This window comes from Fundulus heteroclitus, chromosome 8 (assembly GCF_011125445.2).
Source record: "Fundulus heteroclitus isolate FHET01 chromosome 8, MU-UCD_Fhet_4.1, whole genome shotgun sequence".
Taxonomy (NCBI): Eukaryota; Metazoa; Chordata; class Actinopteri; order Cyprinodontiformes; family Fundulidae; genus Fundulus; species Fundulus heteroclitus.
Window position 1 is genome coordinate 26544784 of NC_046368.1, and position 16908 is coordinate 26561691.

Sequence of the window (16908 nt, forward strand, 5' to 3'; positions counted from 1 at the left end):
CTGTGAGATGTTTGAGAGGTTTATTGCAATTACAGCATGCTTTAAATCACCCAGCAGCATCTCTATGAGATAGAAACCTGCGCTTTGACCAAGGTTTTCTAGTACCTATTTTACTGCCGATCCTTGGTGAGTTTGGGTCATTATCAGGTTGCAATTCTGTTTGAACTTTTTACAGATGGTATCACCTTTTCATCAAACATTCTCTAACAAATGGATGATTTAATGGCGTCTGTGAAGGTGTGCTGGCCAGGTCCTTCTGCAGCAAAGCATGCCTGAACCATGACCCTTCACAGTTGGTATGATGTTGTTTATGCCAAACACGTCTTCTGTTCTGGAGTCCAGATAATGCATTTTTTGACTCATCTATCAAAGTGAAAATTATTCTAACAGTCCTGGTGTTTGGCTACGTTCTTTTCAGGCAAACTTCGGTTTGGCCTTCATGTTTTTCTCACAGAGCAAAGGTTTCCTCTCTCTTTCTAAATGCACAGGCATGCAGGTGTCACCTTTTGGTCTGCTCTCAAGGAGAAATTGCTGCGACGGTTAAACCTGGGCTTGGTTGTTGTTTTAAATGTCTCCTTTTGTAGGTGACTTTCTGGACAGAAGAATGGATGATTTCTGATTCTTTTCAGACCTCTTTATAACCTTCACTAGATTCATAGACTGCTACAATCTTCTTTTCATGGTATTCACTCGCTCTTCAACAGGCAGGAGCACACCAAACTAATAGACTGAGGTTTAAAAAAGACAAGTCCTGAAAATGCTGAGTAACAATTCTCTAATGAAAAGCAGCTGATTCTCCTGTGTGTAATTTTAGCCATTTTACAATGGTATAAATGTGGGGATCTAATTTATTCCCTTTAAAGTGATGAATTATGTTTTACAGAATGTTTTAAAAGGTACTTTTTCTTAAATATCTATTGTTTATATATATATATTCCATAATTTTTGCCAGTATGGTTAAAATTGATCTTAGATATCCATATGTCCAAATCTACAGGCTTTCATAGGGTGTCCTGATGTTTTCACATGACTATAGATACACAAACTGGAAATACGAATATTTAAGGTGTTGTTTTTCTTTAGTATGTTGTCTAAATAAAAACAAAAACCTACAATATTAATTATTGAAAATATTGTTTAAAGTTCAGTTTGGGGACCACTGGTCAAAGATTTAAAAAAAAAATTAAATTAACTTGCTATCTACATTTCGAAAGCAACATTTTCCACCAAAACTACTTCAATATGGATTCACAAAAGCTGTATTCAGCTGATTAAATGCTGCTTTAAAGGATTTTTATATCATAAAAAGCTGTTATTTCAAAAAGCTTTCAAAAAAAGACTGGTGACAATAGACATTTGTTTTGAGTAAAATCATGACAAAATATATAAACTGTGTAGTTAAAGTGTCTCCCATGATCATCTAGAGAAAATCAAAATACAATAGCAGCAGGAGGATATATACTAGAAGCAGAGATGTTTCTACGTAATAAGAAGAAAATACTTTATTTTTTATGCTTTGTTTTGCCCTCGTTTATTTGAATCCTCGTTTGTCCTTCCAATTATATGTTAACAGCGCCACAGTCAGTATTTACCGGCCTTCTGCATAACTAAATGCATAACCTTCTAACTAAGATCTTTGTAACGAAGACTAGAGGCTTTTTACTTATGGCTCGCCCTTAAAGGCCATATTTGTGTCAGGATAACTGGACACTAAAACATTGTGCACCTTCATGGGCTCCTGATGTTATACTTTGTGTCATTTGACAGAGGACTGATTTGTGTTGTATAACTCATACTTTATAAACTCTGGTCAGGAGAAGAGGCTGATCCAAAGGATGTTCTGTATGGAGCAGAAACACTGAACTGCAGCACAAAGCCCAGATTCAACAGGCTGTATTATCAGCTGGATGGTTGCGCTAGATGGATTCATCGCAAATATACCAAAACAGTTTTTACCTAAAAGTCAAAGTTATTTATGTTACTATTTATATAACTTGCAACTTGCAATCACTGCACAAAAAATATAAATACTGTATTACTGAGTCTTGTTTCACATAGTGTTGTGGATTTAGTTTAAAGGTGCATAGCCACGTTATTTGACATATATATATATATATATATATATATATATATATATATATATATATATATATATATATATATATATATTTATGTATGTATGTATGTATGTATGTATGTATGTATGTATATATATATATATATATATATATATATATATATATATATATACATACATACATACATACATACATACATACATACATACATACATACATAAATATATATATATATCAGTCTTTTTTCCAAGAGAAAAAAGACTGGAATGTCGCTGGGAATATAGTGTGACCGACTGACTTGAGTAAACGTTCTGATTTGAGGCCGTTAAAGTTTGTAGATTGGTGTATTTAATTAATAACGGTTGGTCTTCAATCATGCCGAGATGTCGCTTTACTGCTAGGCATTGCAGAGGGTGAGGCTCTGTCAGGCATGATTTACAAGTGATTTATTATGTAAGCAACCTGGCATTATGATAGTTCTGTGATACTGCTGGTCGCCTCTTCTGTTTAAATCTGGTCATCATCCCGGGCACTGGATTCTTATCAGGCCTCAAAAAGGACTAACCACCAGGTCTTTTTTTTTCTAAGTATGTCACATGGCTATGTACCTTTAACCCTTTCCTTGGAATTTAAATTAAAGTTTTTTTTTAATCAAACATATTTCAAGGCGATTTAGCATTCATTTTACCATAAAGTCATTGATAAAATCTAAAGCTTTCTAATTTTTAGATCCCAATAGCGGTCAGTATCTATTCAATGGTAAGGAAATGAACCATCTGTGGAAAGAAAGCAACACTTCATCCAGCTCCTTACTCAACATAAAATGAACATTAGGATGAGGATGACGGGTTGGGATGATGCCGATGGCAAGAGATAGCATTTGGTCAGTGTACCTGTTGTGGTCACAACTCTGAGAGGAAACGATCGCTTCCCCTCCATCAGCCCTTGCAGCGTTATTTCATAGAGCGTAGAGGGCAACAAACCCTCTATTTTGGCCTTCCTAAAACTTCCAGGCAACGTGGTTACGTGAGGCTGCGCTGCCTCAGCCGAAAGAGCAACAAGCTCCACCGAAAAGCTGTCGAACGCTTCATCGGGCGCCGACCACATCAGGCGCACGCTCGTGGCAGTGGCATTGGCCGAGAGGTTGCTTAGAAGCTCCACGCCTGAGCTTTCAGGCCCGACCCCAGAGATCATCGCTTCATTGTCAGAATTTGCGTCACTGTCAACACTGTAGACACGTTCAAGGTTCTCCTCGTCCTCAGCAGACTGTGGGGTTGTCGGGGCTTCTTTGATGCTCAGTGCAAGTACATCTGGAGGAGCTAAAGTGAATAAAAGCTAGTTAAATTGTGAATTTCCTACCAGGCGGGCTGCTAACTGAAAAAGACCTTGGAGAGAAAAGAAAAACGAGTTCAATTAAACAAACAATTGTGCACAGACGTTTCTCCAAGCCGAATGATCATGCCCATTAATGACACTTGAGTTTGTGCCATTAACCTCTTGAAGGTACTGAGTAGTCCACCGCAGTGGAAGTACACAGCTCTCTTCAGCTAGCGAAGGCATGCAGAACCATTCAGACTCCTGGCTACTCTAAGCAAAGCCTGTAAGAGTCAGTTTTAATGGCTTGCTTACATGCGAATGACGTCTGCTGTCTTTTCCTCTGACTGCAAGAGAAATATGACATTTTGTGAAAGGAAGCAGAGAGATGGATCTAGTAGTTTGGAAGTATAGTGAACTGGAAAAGTATTCACACCCCTTGAACTCTTTCAAATTTCGTCACCATACAGCCACAAATTTAGGTTTCTGGAGTGGTTTTCAATTCTATTAAGAAATCGACACACAGCACCGTGAAAACTATAAAGTTTAGCAAAAATGACTTTTTTTGTACACTTTGCATACCAGAATTGTTAAAAATATGGCAAGCACCTGTGATCATCCGTCACGGGTCAACAGAGTCTCCTTCCATTGCATCACGGCTAACAGTCTTTTGGGGTATGTCTATCAGCACTGCGCATCCAGAGACAAATTGTTCCTTCTGTGCAAAATTGCTCAAGCTCAGTCAGATTGCATGGAAGATTGCATGGAAGTATGTGAACAACAATTTTCAAGCCATGCCACTGATTCTCAGTTTTATCAGGCATCGATGGAACGTTGTGGCGCATGAATATGTTTTGAGTTAACCAGAATATGTTCTTCCACATGCTTGCTATATCTCCTGCATTGCTTTAAGGGTATCTGCAACTTTCACTTCTTCTCACTTTTCAGCATAGGACAGATTTGTGGAGGGTAAAACAAATGGAAATCTGAAAGAAATTCAAGAGGTACGGATACTTAAGCAAGGCACGATAGAGGTGTAATGTCTTCTGGAAGGATAATAGTTGCATTTACAAGAGCAAAAACCTCAAAAGGCAACATCCTTCCTATAAGTACGGAAGTCCTGGAAGGTACAAAATAAAAACCCAGGATGGGTTCTTTGGCCTTTTGGAAAAACACGTCAAAGCAGATGCAGTAAAAAGATGCAATATGTTGTTCTTATAAATGCATGCAAAAGCTATTGTGACAGCTGTTCTATGAAACAGAGGATTTTTTGTCAGAATGAGAAACTGTGAAAGTTTGTTCACTTGAACAGAACCTTGTACCTGTTACTGCAACAGCTTCATCTGGTGAAGATACCTGGCTACCCTTTGTTCCAAACAACTCAGTTTCATATTCTGCGGATGGCATCAGGCCACTGATTCTAGCCCCATTTGAATCTCCGGAGAGTTGGACCTCTCTCCCATCCCACATTCTCTGAGTGTCCTCATATCGCACAGCGACCTCGTCAGAAGCACTGTGAGTTTTCAGCTTCCCAGAGGGGTCAAATCCATCAGACGCAATGCCCGAGACAGTCGGCTTTCCATGCTCGTCCTCGGGCTCTGTCTCAAAAATCTGCGATTCAGGCAGCTCTAAAATTACAGAGCTACTGACATTGTCCTCCGAGCCTGTTGAAGTCCTTTGTTTACGGTCGTCCGAGGCCGCTAAATAAAAAGTGAAAGTGGCTACAAAGGGGAAAAAAAGGCACAAATCCAGACAGAATGACATCTTATCTTTGGTCCATCTACTCAATGATGTTTGCATGTACGTATGTATGTATGCATGTATGTATGCATGTATGTATGTATGTATGTATGTATGTATGTATGTATGTATGTATGTATGTATGTATGTATGTATGTATGTATGTATGTATGTATGTACGTACGTCTGTATGTATGTATGTAGGTATGTATGTATGTATGTATGCATGTATGCATGTATGTATGCATGTATGCATGTATGTATGTATGTATGTATGTATGTATGTATGTATGTATGTATGTATGTACGTACGTCTGTATGTATGTATGTAGGTATGTATGTATGTATGTATGTATGCATGTATGTATGTATGTATGTATGTATGTATGTATGTATGTATGTACGTCTGTATGTATGTATGTATGTATGTATGTATGTATGTATGTATGTACGTCTGTATGTATGTATGTATGTATGTATGTATGTATGTATGTATGTATGTACGTCTGTATGTATGTATGTATGTATGTACGTCTGTATGTATGTATGTATGTATGTATGTATGTATGTATGTATGTATGTATGTATGTATGTATGTATGTATGTATGTATGTATGTATGTATGTATGTGGATGGATGGATGGAGTATCACGTATCAATATAACATTACATTTTTTATGGTTTTAGATTTAAACTGTTTTGCGCTGCTCCACAATGCAATGCTTTGCACAAGTGTTCACACCCCTCAGTCTTTTTCACATATTGTTGTGTTACAACCACAAACATCAATGCGTTTTACTGGGATTTTGTGTAACAGAACAACACAAGGCTAGGGTATAGTTTAGATGTGGAAGAGGAGTGTTTAGTCTATCATCCAAAAAGGGAAATCGTATGACACCAATGCAAGTGTTCATGGGAGAGGGGAACATTAATCAGACAAACAGTAGGAGGAGCTGCAGGTGTCATTTTCTCATCCATTTGACCATCATGCTCTGCACTGTTTTGGTCTATGACATAAAATCCCCTTAATAACGCTGAGATAAAAAAAAAGAGTGCAAAATACTTTTGCAAGGCACGTTGGAGCTTCATTTACAACAATTTCACCAGTTCATTAACAAATTGTTTCTGCTCTCCTGTTTGTACATTTCTCAAAATATTAAATATTTCAAAACCGTTTTTTATTTTATTTTTATTTTTTTTACAATGCATGTTTGACTACACTTTTCCCCTCTCTTCAAAGGTTGTGTGTTTCAAGAAACTGCACCTATAGACCAGCCTTGTGCTATTTTTAACCGTGCAACCGACTAAATCTAACCTAAGTGATCCCATTCTGCCTGTAAATCATGACGGCGTGTGTTTTTGGAAAAAACGCCGAACTGTCGCCCACCCACCTGTAGATGCTGAGAGGGAGATGGGTCTGCTCCTTCTCTGCCCCCTCTCCGCGGCCAAAGTCATGGCGTAGCTCATACCGGGAGTCAGGTCGGACAGGACGTATGTGGATGCAGGAGCCGGGATCTTCACCTCTTCAGCCCGGCCATCGCTGGACATGTACGCCAGTCTGTAGCCGCTGACCTTAGCCTGAGGTTTCTGCCAGCTGACGGTGAGAGACGTCTCCGTGGACCCGACCTCTCTGAAATCTCTGGGGGGGTCGAGGTCTGATAGGAGGCACACGAAGCCGCTCAGATAAAAACAAAACACGTCGTGTCTGACACGTTTCCTGGCGTTCTCGACACACACACATGAATAATTGGCCCTTACAAAAGTTTTATCTCGGCTTGTACCAACAGAACATTCTGTGTAATGATGAGGGAGGAGTGTTTGGACAGCTGTGAGGCTGCTTCTCTCACCAGTTGCTGCGTTTGTGGTAGCAGGGAGGCTCTCCCTCTCGTTCTTCACGGCTGTCACTCCCAGCCCGTACTCTGTCCCCGGCTTCAGCCCTGCAGTACACCACAGATGGAGGGTAAATGGCCGTATGGTGAGAGAACTGGAACTCTGGGTGTCACACAATACGCCCCTTCTTTCCATACTGACCAGTGATGGTAGCCTGCGTGGTGCGTCCAGAGCCTCGCGGGAAGACTCTCTCGCCGTGACTGGAACCAGAGATGGGGCTGTATTTCACCCGATAGCTGCCGACATCAGCTTGACTGTTGGTCCACTCCAGAGTGATGCTGTCATCGGTTTGGGACACAGCCTGTGCGTCTGTGGGGGCATCCAGTGCTGGGAGGGGGAATCATAAAACAGCCGTTTCATGCTGATGCTTTGCTTTTCTCCGATGAACAGAGTGAAAATGAATATAAATGTATCATAGTCCATGAAGGTCATCTTAGTGTCCAAGTTTTGAAAGCATTATCTTGTTTTTTTTTAAGCAGTTGCTGATGAACCACACTAAAAGGAAAGTTAAGTGTCCCACCCATGTGTCTAACACTTCAACAAGGCATCCTCTGAGTCTGCTGGCCCTCGCTCACTGCTTTGACTGACCGTTGGATGCTACAGTCACTGCCTGTAACACTTTTACTCCTCACTTTCCCCCTCTGTGGCCAGTTCTATAGGAATGACGGCCACTTGCAAGTCAAATAGTTACAACTTCTCACTGGTCTGTGTGTTTGTGCTGAATTTCATTCCAATAGGAATCTTCCTTTGGGTTGCCTAAAACTTCTCTCAGTGAGTGGTTATTAACATAAAAATTAGAATGAAAATACATTTAATAAATACATTTTGCTTCATTACTTCTGTAATGTGTTGCGTTTGTCACTAATTATTTGCCATCGATACGTCACACGATTGTTTGATCAAAGATGTGGAAAGTATAACTATAATGTTGGTGAAGATTCTCAGTCATCCAGGTCATGATCAATCAAGAAAAAAAAAGGTTAAAAAAATAAAACAACTGGACTACTATTCTGAAGCTGAAGACGTTTCGCTTCCCATCCAGGAGGCTTTCTCAATTCAAAACGTCTGGACAAGCGTGGAGCCAAAGCAGGTGGAGCATTGTTAGTGAAAACTAAGAATCATTGGTCTAACAAAGCAATATGCACGAGATAGTCTTATGAGTCACATACCCGAAAATAAATCAGGATTTTTAAAAATGCGCACAACCTCAGCAAGCTCTACGGCTGGTGCTAACCCAAAAACAAGTATCAGATTTGAAGCTTTGTCAGGGTCCTTTGAAATGGCTTGTAAAGGACCCCAATCCAATACACTGGCTCTGAATGGTATGTAGCATAAAATAAAATGTGGTTATTAAACTCGCACCTGTAGCAAACGTGGTGGTGATGGGGTCACTGGTTGCCTCTCCGCGCTTTGAGATGATGGACACAGTGTACTCCGTGTCTGGTCTCAGAGCGTCCATGTTGTATTGTTTGTCTGCTGGGGAAATGTCCTCTGTGGTTTCATCTGAAGGGTCGGAGCTGGGCACGTAAATCAGGGTGACCCCGTCCACCGGAGCCACTGGCAGATTCCAGCTGATCAGAGCCGAGGAGTCCGTAACGTCTTTCACCTCCACCTGCCTGGGGCCGTCAATCTCTGAGGCAGAAGATCAGGGAACAGAACAGAAGGTTCAGGAAATACTGAAGAGAAAATTCAACTTGATGTCTTAGGAAGCCAAAGAAAAAATTAGCCAAATTTTTAAAAGCTGTTGTGTACTTTGTCAAAAGAAATTTTCAAGAAGAGTTAGAGGAAACTAAATGGCTGATAATTTACATTACTTTCTGCCAGAGGTAGGAACAAATTTGATCAAAACAGGAAATGCTGTTAAGATTACAGCATTATTCCCCTTTGTTCTGGCCTTAGGTTTGCTACCTGCTAAATCTCCTGTGTTAACATCTGGAGGAGACCTCTGTCCTTCATATTTCTAGATCCAGTCCCAAAAGAACCTCTGGGAGGCTGACGTTATGAAAGCTTTGAGCTTTGATCAGTCATTTCTGGGAGTTGTGCCAAGTTTCAACCTACCTAAATAAATGATATCGCTAATAAAATGTGGGGGTCCAGAAATCTAGGGGGTTCCCTTACCGCAGACCTGAAAACTAAATGACTTTGCCAGACACACTACTGAAGATATTTGGCCAGGCAGGCTGCAACAATTGCATAAGATTCTTGGAAGGATTTCATAACATTGAGTATAAGGTATTTGAGCAATAAAAAATGTCACTAACCAGGGGAAAGAAGCTAAAGGCAAGATTTAAAGAGAAAAAAAATCACAGCTATGATTTAGAGTTGCAAACTAATTTGAACCAGCAGGGATTTCCTGTTGTAACTCTTCTCATTATTAGGAATTTCACTCAGCAACGTATAATTATTTATTTATTTATCAGTCTTTGAAGAAAGCCAGTCACTTGAAACTTTGCCTGGGAGCCATTTATAATCCTATTTTCTCTGATTGATTACATTTTACACTCATGAGGATCTTAATCCTGATCTTTGCTTGAAATCCTGAAACTTACTTGTGGTGACTGTTCTGGATGTCTGGGGCCCTCTAGTGTTGTTCTTTAGGACGTTGATAGAGACCTCATACTCCTGTCCCGGTCCAAGCCCCGACTGAAGAAACTCGTTTTGGGACCGCGGAAGGGTATTAACAACCTTTCCGTTTTCTTCTTTCTGCTGAGACACATCAATTTTTAAATCAGCAGGTCATTAATTAAACTTCTTAGGAGACGAGTTTTCCCAATTATGAGAAACATAATTGTTTCTCATAACTTGAGTGTACAGTTTTTACTGATTGCTCTGATGCAGCTGACTCAATATCCGCATTTTTCAAAACAGTTAACACAGAGGCTTAAACAGTGGCACCAATGGTCAAAATGACACATTTTGTTTGCAAAAGGCTCTAACTCTGCCAAAACATTTAAAATATTAACCAAAAGCAAATTTTGCCCTCAAACAACACAGCTTGCACACAAAAGTTTGAGCCCTTCCAATCACCCATTACACAAGGGGCAACAGAATACAAAATACCACGCACAATGTGAATCAGTGCAGCATTGCTGGTTCATTGTAGCCAAAGACTGTACGCAGTTTACATGTCATTTGTAGTCAAATTTGCCTTCTTGCAAAGAATGGATCCAGAATCAGATATGCTGTGATCCAAATTTCATTGATTATTCATTCTTTTTCTTCAGATTGTGGCTACAAATGAAATATTCCAACAGAAGATACTAGAGCTGTCTGTCTCTTCTAGTCTCTTCTCTCTTGACGAATAGTCTACATGGCCTCATCTTCATCACACTCAATATTTTCCCTTGTGATGCACCTAGGGAAAAATCTTCTTGCATCCCTTATCCATCCTTGACATGCCTCTGCATCTATATCATGGGCAGCAGCAGTCATTGCATTGAGCAAGGGCATCTGCTCATAGGGGCGGTGATCATATACTTTCCATCTCCATGCACTGAAGAATTCCTCTATAGGAATAGATAGAGATGTATATACTGTATAGCAGCAATACCTGCTCTCCCATTGAAAAACTCTTACAATGGATGCAACCGTGTTTCTATTGAGAACAGGTTGGACTCTTTGTCCCGCCCCTCTAAGTGAAAGGCCATGATTTACCACATGATCAATCACAGTTGCCCGAATTTCATCTGTAACTTGAGCCCTTCCAGCTACACTGCCACCTCACACACGGACTCCTCTTCCTCGGACTCCTCTTCCCCTGACCCGTCTACCTCTTACTCTGACTCTCATCTGCCTTAGACCATCCATGCTTGCAAAGAACAACACACAGCATGGCACCTTTTATGTAAAACCTGCAGACTGATTGCATATTGAAAAATTGTGTAAAGAAGTGTCAATCAGGTGCTTCAGTGATTTCATTCTGATCAAGAAGTTTCTAAGAGCTTGGAACATATAGTTTCTGTTTTGCTACCACAGCTAAAGCAATGGAGTTTGGACTGCATGAATGACATCTGCGTTAACTGTTTTACAAAAGGGCGAGGAGAATGTGTCAAACCAATGAGAATGGGTTAACTCATTTGCAAGAGGTGTCTTTTGCTCTGCTGAGATGGTGATGATGAAAACTGAGAGGTTGCCAGTTTCTTCAAAAAGGTCAAAGCAATAAAAAAAAAACTGTAATAAAACTAGGAACTAAATCCAGCTCTGGGGTTAGGTGAATCTTTTCAGAGGTAGCTTTGTATGCTATAGATTCAAATGAGTTGGCATCCATACATTTTGTTTGCATTTTTTAAAGGGCCAATTCAGAGGATATCTAAGGCCTTATACACATGTAGCTGGGTCCATATTGAAATTATTATCTCCCAAAAAAACAGCTATCTCTCCCTTTCACCTCAATGTATTAGACCAGCTGGGCTTGTAAAAACAAACAAGCAAAAATCATCTGAACCAACAGAAAAATCAGGACCTCTCTGATAACATTCACTTTTCCTGCACTGCACGGTCAAGTCAATAGCAATGGTTGCACATGTGATGTCAGCACCACATTATTTCTCGCATACTGTAAAACTCCATTGTGCCATTTATACACATAAACACAACAATGGCAAGTTCTCAAATCTCCACTTTGATCAGAGTTTACAGAAATAATTTTTAGTGATGTAAATTAAAGGACAAAAAGCTTAGAAATGTATTTGTTTTCCCAGATATCTAGATACATGTGGACAAAAAATCAGGGAGAACCCATTGTATTATAGCAATAATATATGGATATGATTTTGTCATTTTATTTGGATGTTATTGAATAATTTGAGACATTCAACCTGACAACCCACAAAATGTGTCTCTTTTTATTTATTACACTTATTTTCCATTGTTAAGAATTGCCACTGACATTGCCAAGACTTTCTGGTTTTTTCTCACTTTGTTTATTACAGATATGCATTTTCAAACTAAAGTCAACATTTTTGTACTAAATTAGCCTTCTGTGGCCTTTTCCTTCACTGATACCTTTAGACAGCGCTACTGTACAGCTGTGATTTTTATTTACTCCCTGTATTAGTGAAAATAATCAAAGTTTTAATGGTATTTTTCGCAGAGAATAATGATGCTTCATATCTTCTTATTTAAATTAGTCCAAACTATTTCATGTTTAAATGCTATTTTTGGGTCATGGCCAGTAACTCTTTGACACAGGCTAAACAAAATGTCTCTTAACCAAAGGTATACTGCCATTTTAAGAACTCTCAAAGGAACCTACATTTTCTATCACGACATTATGATTTAACGTGTTTTTGATAAAAAAGATAAGGCAGGATTATCTTAAATTTAAATTAACACCTTTACTTTAAATTAACACCTCCATCCCTCCTCTGTTGCTCCAAGCTGTCAGTAAGCTGTGTTTGATGGACAAAGGAGGGGACACTTTCTGAATCTTTTCCTTAAAAAATGTTGTAGTGGTAGTGGGATTTTTTTACCATTAGAAAAGTACAACAGTAACATAAAACATTTACAATAAGCTACCAAATTTAGCATGTCTATCAGTAGCCTCCTGCAGGCTAGCAACCTAAACAGCAAGCTTGGCCTCCATCAATTATTCAGGTTCCCACTCTTAGGTTAGAAAGCAGAAATAGCACATAATTAGGGTAACGCCTCCAAATATTACATTTTATAAAAGGGTTTTATTTAATTTCTGTTAGTAATGGCTTTACATTTTTGTTTAGGGCTTCAGATCAGCTGTTTTTTCAAACACTTTTTAAAGGACTGCTTCCTCTAGTGTTTGTTATTAGTGCGTCAAGACCAGAATAACTACAAATAGATGTTACAAGTTAATGAGTAATGAGATAACACTGTAACTACCTGGACCATATTTGTTATCACATCAGAGTTTACCAACCGATGCCTACAACATACCGTTTGGTCTTAAGGAAAATGTCTTTTGTGTGTGACAGAAGGATTATTACTGTTTTTTGGTGTGGTTTTTATAGTATGGCAGAAATTAGTTTATTAAAGAAATGCTTGACACCTAAACTAGAATCATGTTGTATTATCTGATTCTGGTAACTTAGAGGTGTCACAATGTTCCGCCTTTTGTGTTTTTATTTGGAGCTGCATCAATCTTTACCAATCAGCCAAAGTAAAAAGGGCTGGAACTGATTTCTAGGCCTCACATCCAATAAAGCATGTGACAGCAAGGCAGCAGAAGAAACATAAAGGTCAGAAAAAGTACAGTCTATTTAAAGACGAGTAAAAGTTAGAAAGGATAGAAAATCAAAGGGATCTCACTTATCAGCACGGCACAGTCATTTCCTTTCAAAGCATGTCTGCCTCAGATTCCTTGTAGCGGGTTTAGCTCCCTGACAGCCTGATTTGCCCTCAGTGAGAAGGCTTTAATATCAAATAAATTTAATGGTTGGCGCTGAAATAAATCTTTTATGCTGAAGTTTGAAGAAAAAAAGCTGGCACAATTTATCGCCTCTCACTTTTTCCATGATGGCTATGAGACAGGAAGGAAAGTCTTAATAGAAGTGTCGGATATACTAACCGTGTTGCGGAAATAAATCTCCCAGCTGTCAAAGGAAATGTCCAGCTGGTCCCACACAACCTCTATAGAGGTTTCTCTCACTGATTTGAATTTCAAACCTTCTGGTTGTGGGAGATCTGCCAAGATGGAGGACAATAGTTATTTATTTTTTTTGGCCAAAGGTAAATCTCGGTCTGCTAATCAAGAGAAAATTGTGACGTACGTGTAGCCACTCTAGCACTGACTGGAATGCTCCTCTTGTTGCTCAGCACAGCGTAGACGCTGATCAGGTACTCAATGCCAGGTTCCAGCTCTTTAACGGTGGCAGCAGTTTTATCTCCGGGAACGGTGAACTCCATGAGGAGACCGCCTGGACTGGTGGGGACGTACGTGACGAGGTACTCAGTGACCAGCATTTCATTGTTCCAGGACAAGTCCACAGTGTCTGTGCTGACCTCGCCGACGGCCAGGTCCTTCGGAGGAGACACTGAAAACAAGAAAGAAAAAACGATGTAGAGGTTGTGTTTTCATGTAGTTTCTCAAGCCTTCAGTCGATGAATGTCCATGTGGCAGTATTGCAAACTTTCGGACTACATCTGGCTGTGGTGTGAAAAATAGCCAAAAATGAACTTATCCAGAGCATACAACTTCAGCACACAAACCAAAAGCCACTTTTATATTCACCAAAATTCTTTCTCTCAGGATTAGTGGGTAGTGACTTTGAATAGAAAGAAATGACCTCACCCTGATTTTACTTTTATAGTACTTTAAATTAACAGATGGAAACTCTCAGAAACTTAACGGCCAAATCTTTCTGTGTATATTTGATACAGGGAGCTTCTTACCTTCAGAGCAGTCCTCTCCAATGTACCCCTCATCACAGAAACACTGACCATTCACACAGCGGCCTTTGTCCTGACAGTTGTTGACGCAGCTCAGATCTGCACAGCTCTCCCCTTCGTATCCGCTCTCACACGTGCACCTCCCGTTGACGCAGCGGCCCCTGTGTGTTGCAGTTTTCTGGACACGCGAGCACAGAGCAGTCGTCTCCCTTGTAGCCCTCCTTACAGAAGCACTTTCCGTCGAGACAGTGGCCCCGTGCCAGACAATCATTGGGACAAGCTTTCTGGCTGCAGTCTTCCCCGCTGAACCCTTCGTCACAAACACACTGCCCGTCAACGCACCGGCCTTGGTTTCTTGCAGTCGTGCGGGCAAGCTCCAGCCGACCGCAGTCCTCGCCCCCGAAGCCTATGTGGCACACACAGCGTCCTTCAATGCACTCTCCACGGCCATAGCAGTTTGAACGGGCAGGTGCGTATGCTGCAGTCTTCACCAGCGAAGCCTCGTCGCAGACACACTGCCCTTAACACAGCGCCCCTTCAGCAGACAGTTGGTTTGGGCAAGAAAGCTCGGAGCAGTCGTCTCCGTGGAAGCCGACGTCACAAGAGCACCCTCCCGTTGATGCATTGGCCTCTGTTGTTGCAGGTATTCGGACAAGCAAGCTGGCTGCAGTCCTCACCCTGATACCCCGAGTCGCAGATGCAACATCCCATTGAAGCACGTTCCTCTGCCGTACAGTCCTTCAGGCAGGTGAGCTGAGAGCAGTCTCTGCCACTGTACCCAGCAGTGCAACTACATTTGCCATCAATGCAGAAGCCGTTGCCGTGGCAGTTATTGGGGCAAGATTGTTCTCCGCAATCACTCCCGCTAAAGCCTTCGTCACAGTAGCAGGTACCATTCACACAGCGTCCGCGGTCGTAGCAGTCGTTGGGACAGATGAGTTCTGAGCTAGTCAGAGCCAGTCCAAGGTTCTTCACACACAACAGTCTCCATCATAACAGTGGCCACGGCCCAGGCAGTTGTTTAGGCACCGGCTTTGAGAGCAGTCTTCACCAAAGAAACCGTCCGAACAGACACAGTCGCCTCCCACACACTGGCCATGGACTCCGCAGTCCGTAGGGCAGGTCTTGAGGGCACAGTCTTCTCCAGTGAAGCCTTTGTCGCACTCACATTTTCCGTCCACACAGCGGCCGTGGTCCTGGCAGCCTGCGGGACACTCGCCCTCAGTGCAATTGGGTCCCCCTCCAGCCAGGATCGCATATGCAGCCACAGGTTTCAGGGCTGTATTTTCCATGGCCATTGCAATATGGTTTTGTTCCTAACTCACCTAAGAGAGAGGGGGGGGAAAAAAGTTCACAAAGTTGATGTTTTGTAGAGTACCTCATCATGTTGACACAGCATTTCACCACAAAGTTTATTAAAAGGGAATTCATGAGATTTTGGGATGTACTTTGTCAGAAAAAAGCTAAACTCCCAAAATAAAATCCCACGCACTCACTCCAAATAGATGAATGCAACAGATGTAACTCATACTGAGGGAGACTCAGGGGATTAATTGGTATTATAGCAAAACTCTTTTCTGCATGAATATTGAATAAATACAGGATTGTATTTCTTTGCTGGCGGACAGACCTACCTGTAAGCTGTTCACTGCTGCATTGATCCCTCAAAGCTGAAAGTTCTCCTTCAAGCATCTCCAGCCGGCTCATAAGGTCCTTCAGGCCTGGGAAGTCATCGGTGCAACCGCAGGCCTGCCGAGGTATGTTGATACGATGGGTGAACACGATCTGGTTTTCTCCATTGAGAGTATGTTCGGTGACATGTTGGCCTGGAGGCATGGCCGCTATGTCTTTGGAATGGAGGTGTGTGCCCTCTGGTGCCTCCAGGTCCACCGAGCACAAGGAACTTGCAGGAACATTGATGTTATAAACGTGGCTGAAAATCACAGGGTGCCCTGCACTGGGAACAGTGACATTGTGTTCTGTAGGGGGGGAGAGAGTCTGTCTTCTGTGGCGCAGGATTTTTTTGACAAACCCAGCATTTGACGTGCCAATCAAAGTAATGAGAAGGAGGCATCCCAGAAGACTGCGCATGCCCATGCTAGATGTGGGGCAAGGTACTGGTGGACCTTTGGCTTGAAGGGTAATCCTGGTTAGAATGAGCAATCTGGAAGACCAAAAGAAAAACAACAACACTTCAAGTGAATTTTTGAAGTTGTTCTTGATCAACACAAGCAAATCTCTGTTTGATAGGAATTAACCAACCATGACAAAACCATGCTATAGACTGGCGACCTGTCCAGGGTGTACCCCGCCTCTCGGCCATTGACAGCTGGAGATAGACACCAGCACCCCTCGCGATCCCACAAGGGATGGACGTGTTACAAAATGGATGGATGGATGGATGGATGGATGGATGGATGGATGGATGGATGGATGGATGGATGGATGGATGGATGGATGGATGGATGGATGGATGGATGGATGGATGGATGGATGGATGGATGGATGGATGACAAAACCAAACTGG

General features: G+C 41.4%; 1 protein-coding gene across 1 annotated transcript in view; it reads right to left on the reverse strand.

The window, feature by feature from the left end:
* zmp:0000000846 (tenascin) overlaps window positions 1–16522 on the reverse strand; it is a 39311-nt gene extending 22789 nt beyond the window's left edge. The window contains 18 exon segments of the mRNA XM_036140474.1: window positions 2972–3397; window positions 4715–5113; window positions 6524–6787; window positions 6980–7069; window positions 7164–7349; window positions 8385–8654; window positions 9572–9725; window positions 13561–13676; window positions 13763–14026; window positions 14385–14547; window positions 14549–14842; window positions 14844–14881; window positions 14884–14989; window positions 14991–15329; window positions 15331–15360; window positions 15362–15619; window positions 15621–15706; window positions 16016–16522. Of these exon segments, the coding sequence (XP_035996367.1) occupies window positions 2972–3397; window positions 4715–5113; window positions 6524–6787; window positions 6980–7069; window positions 7164–7349; window positions 8385–8654; window positions 9572–9725; window positions 13561–13676; window positions 13763–14026; window positions 14385–14547; window positions 14549–14842; window positions 14844–14881; window positions 14884–14989; window positions 14991–15329; window positions 15331–15360; window positions 15362–15619; window positions 15621–15706; window positions 16016–16478 (3946 nt within the window). The 5' untranslated portion in view covers window positions 16479–16522.
* Between the last annotated feature and the right edge of the window lie 386 nt (window positions 16523–16908).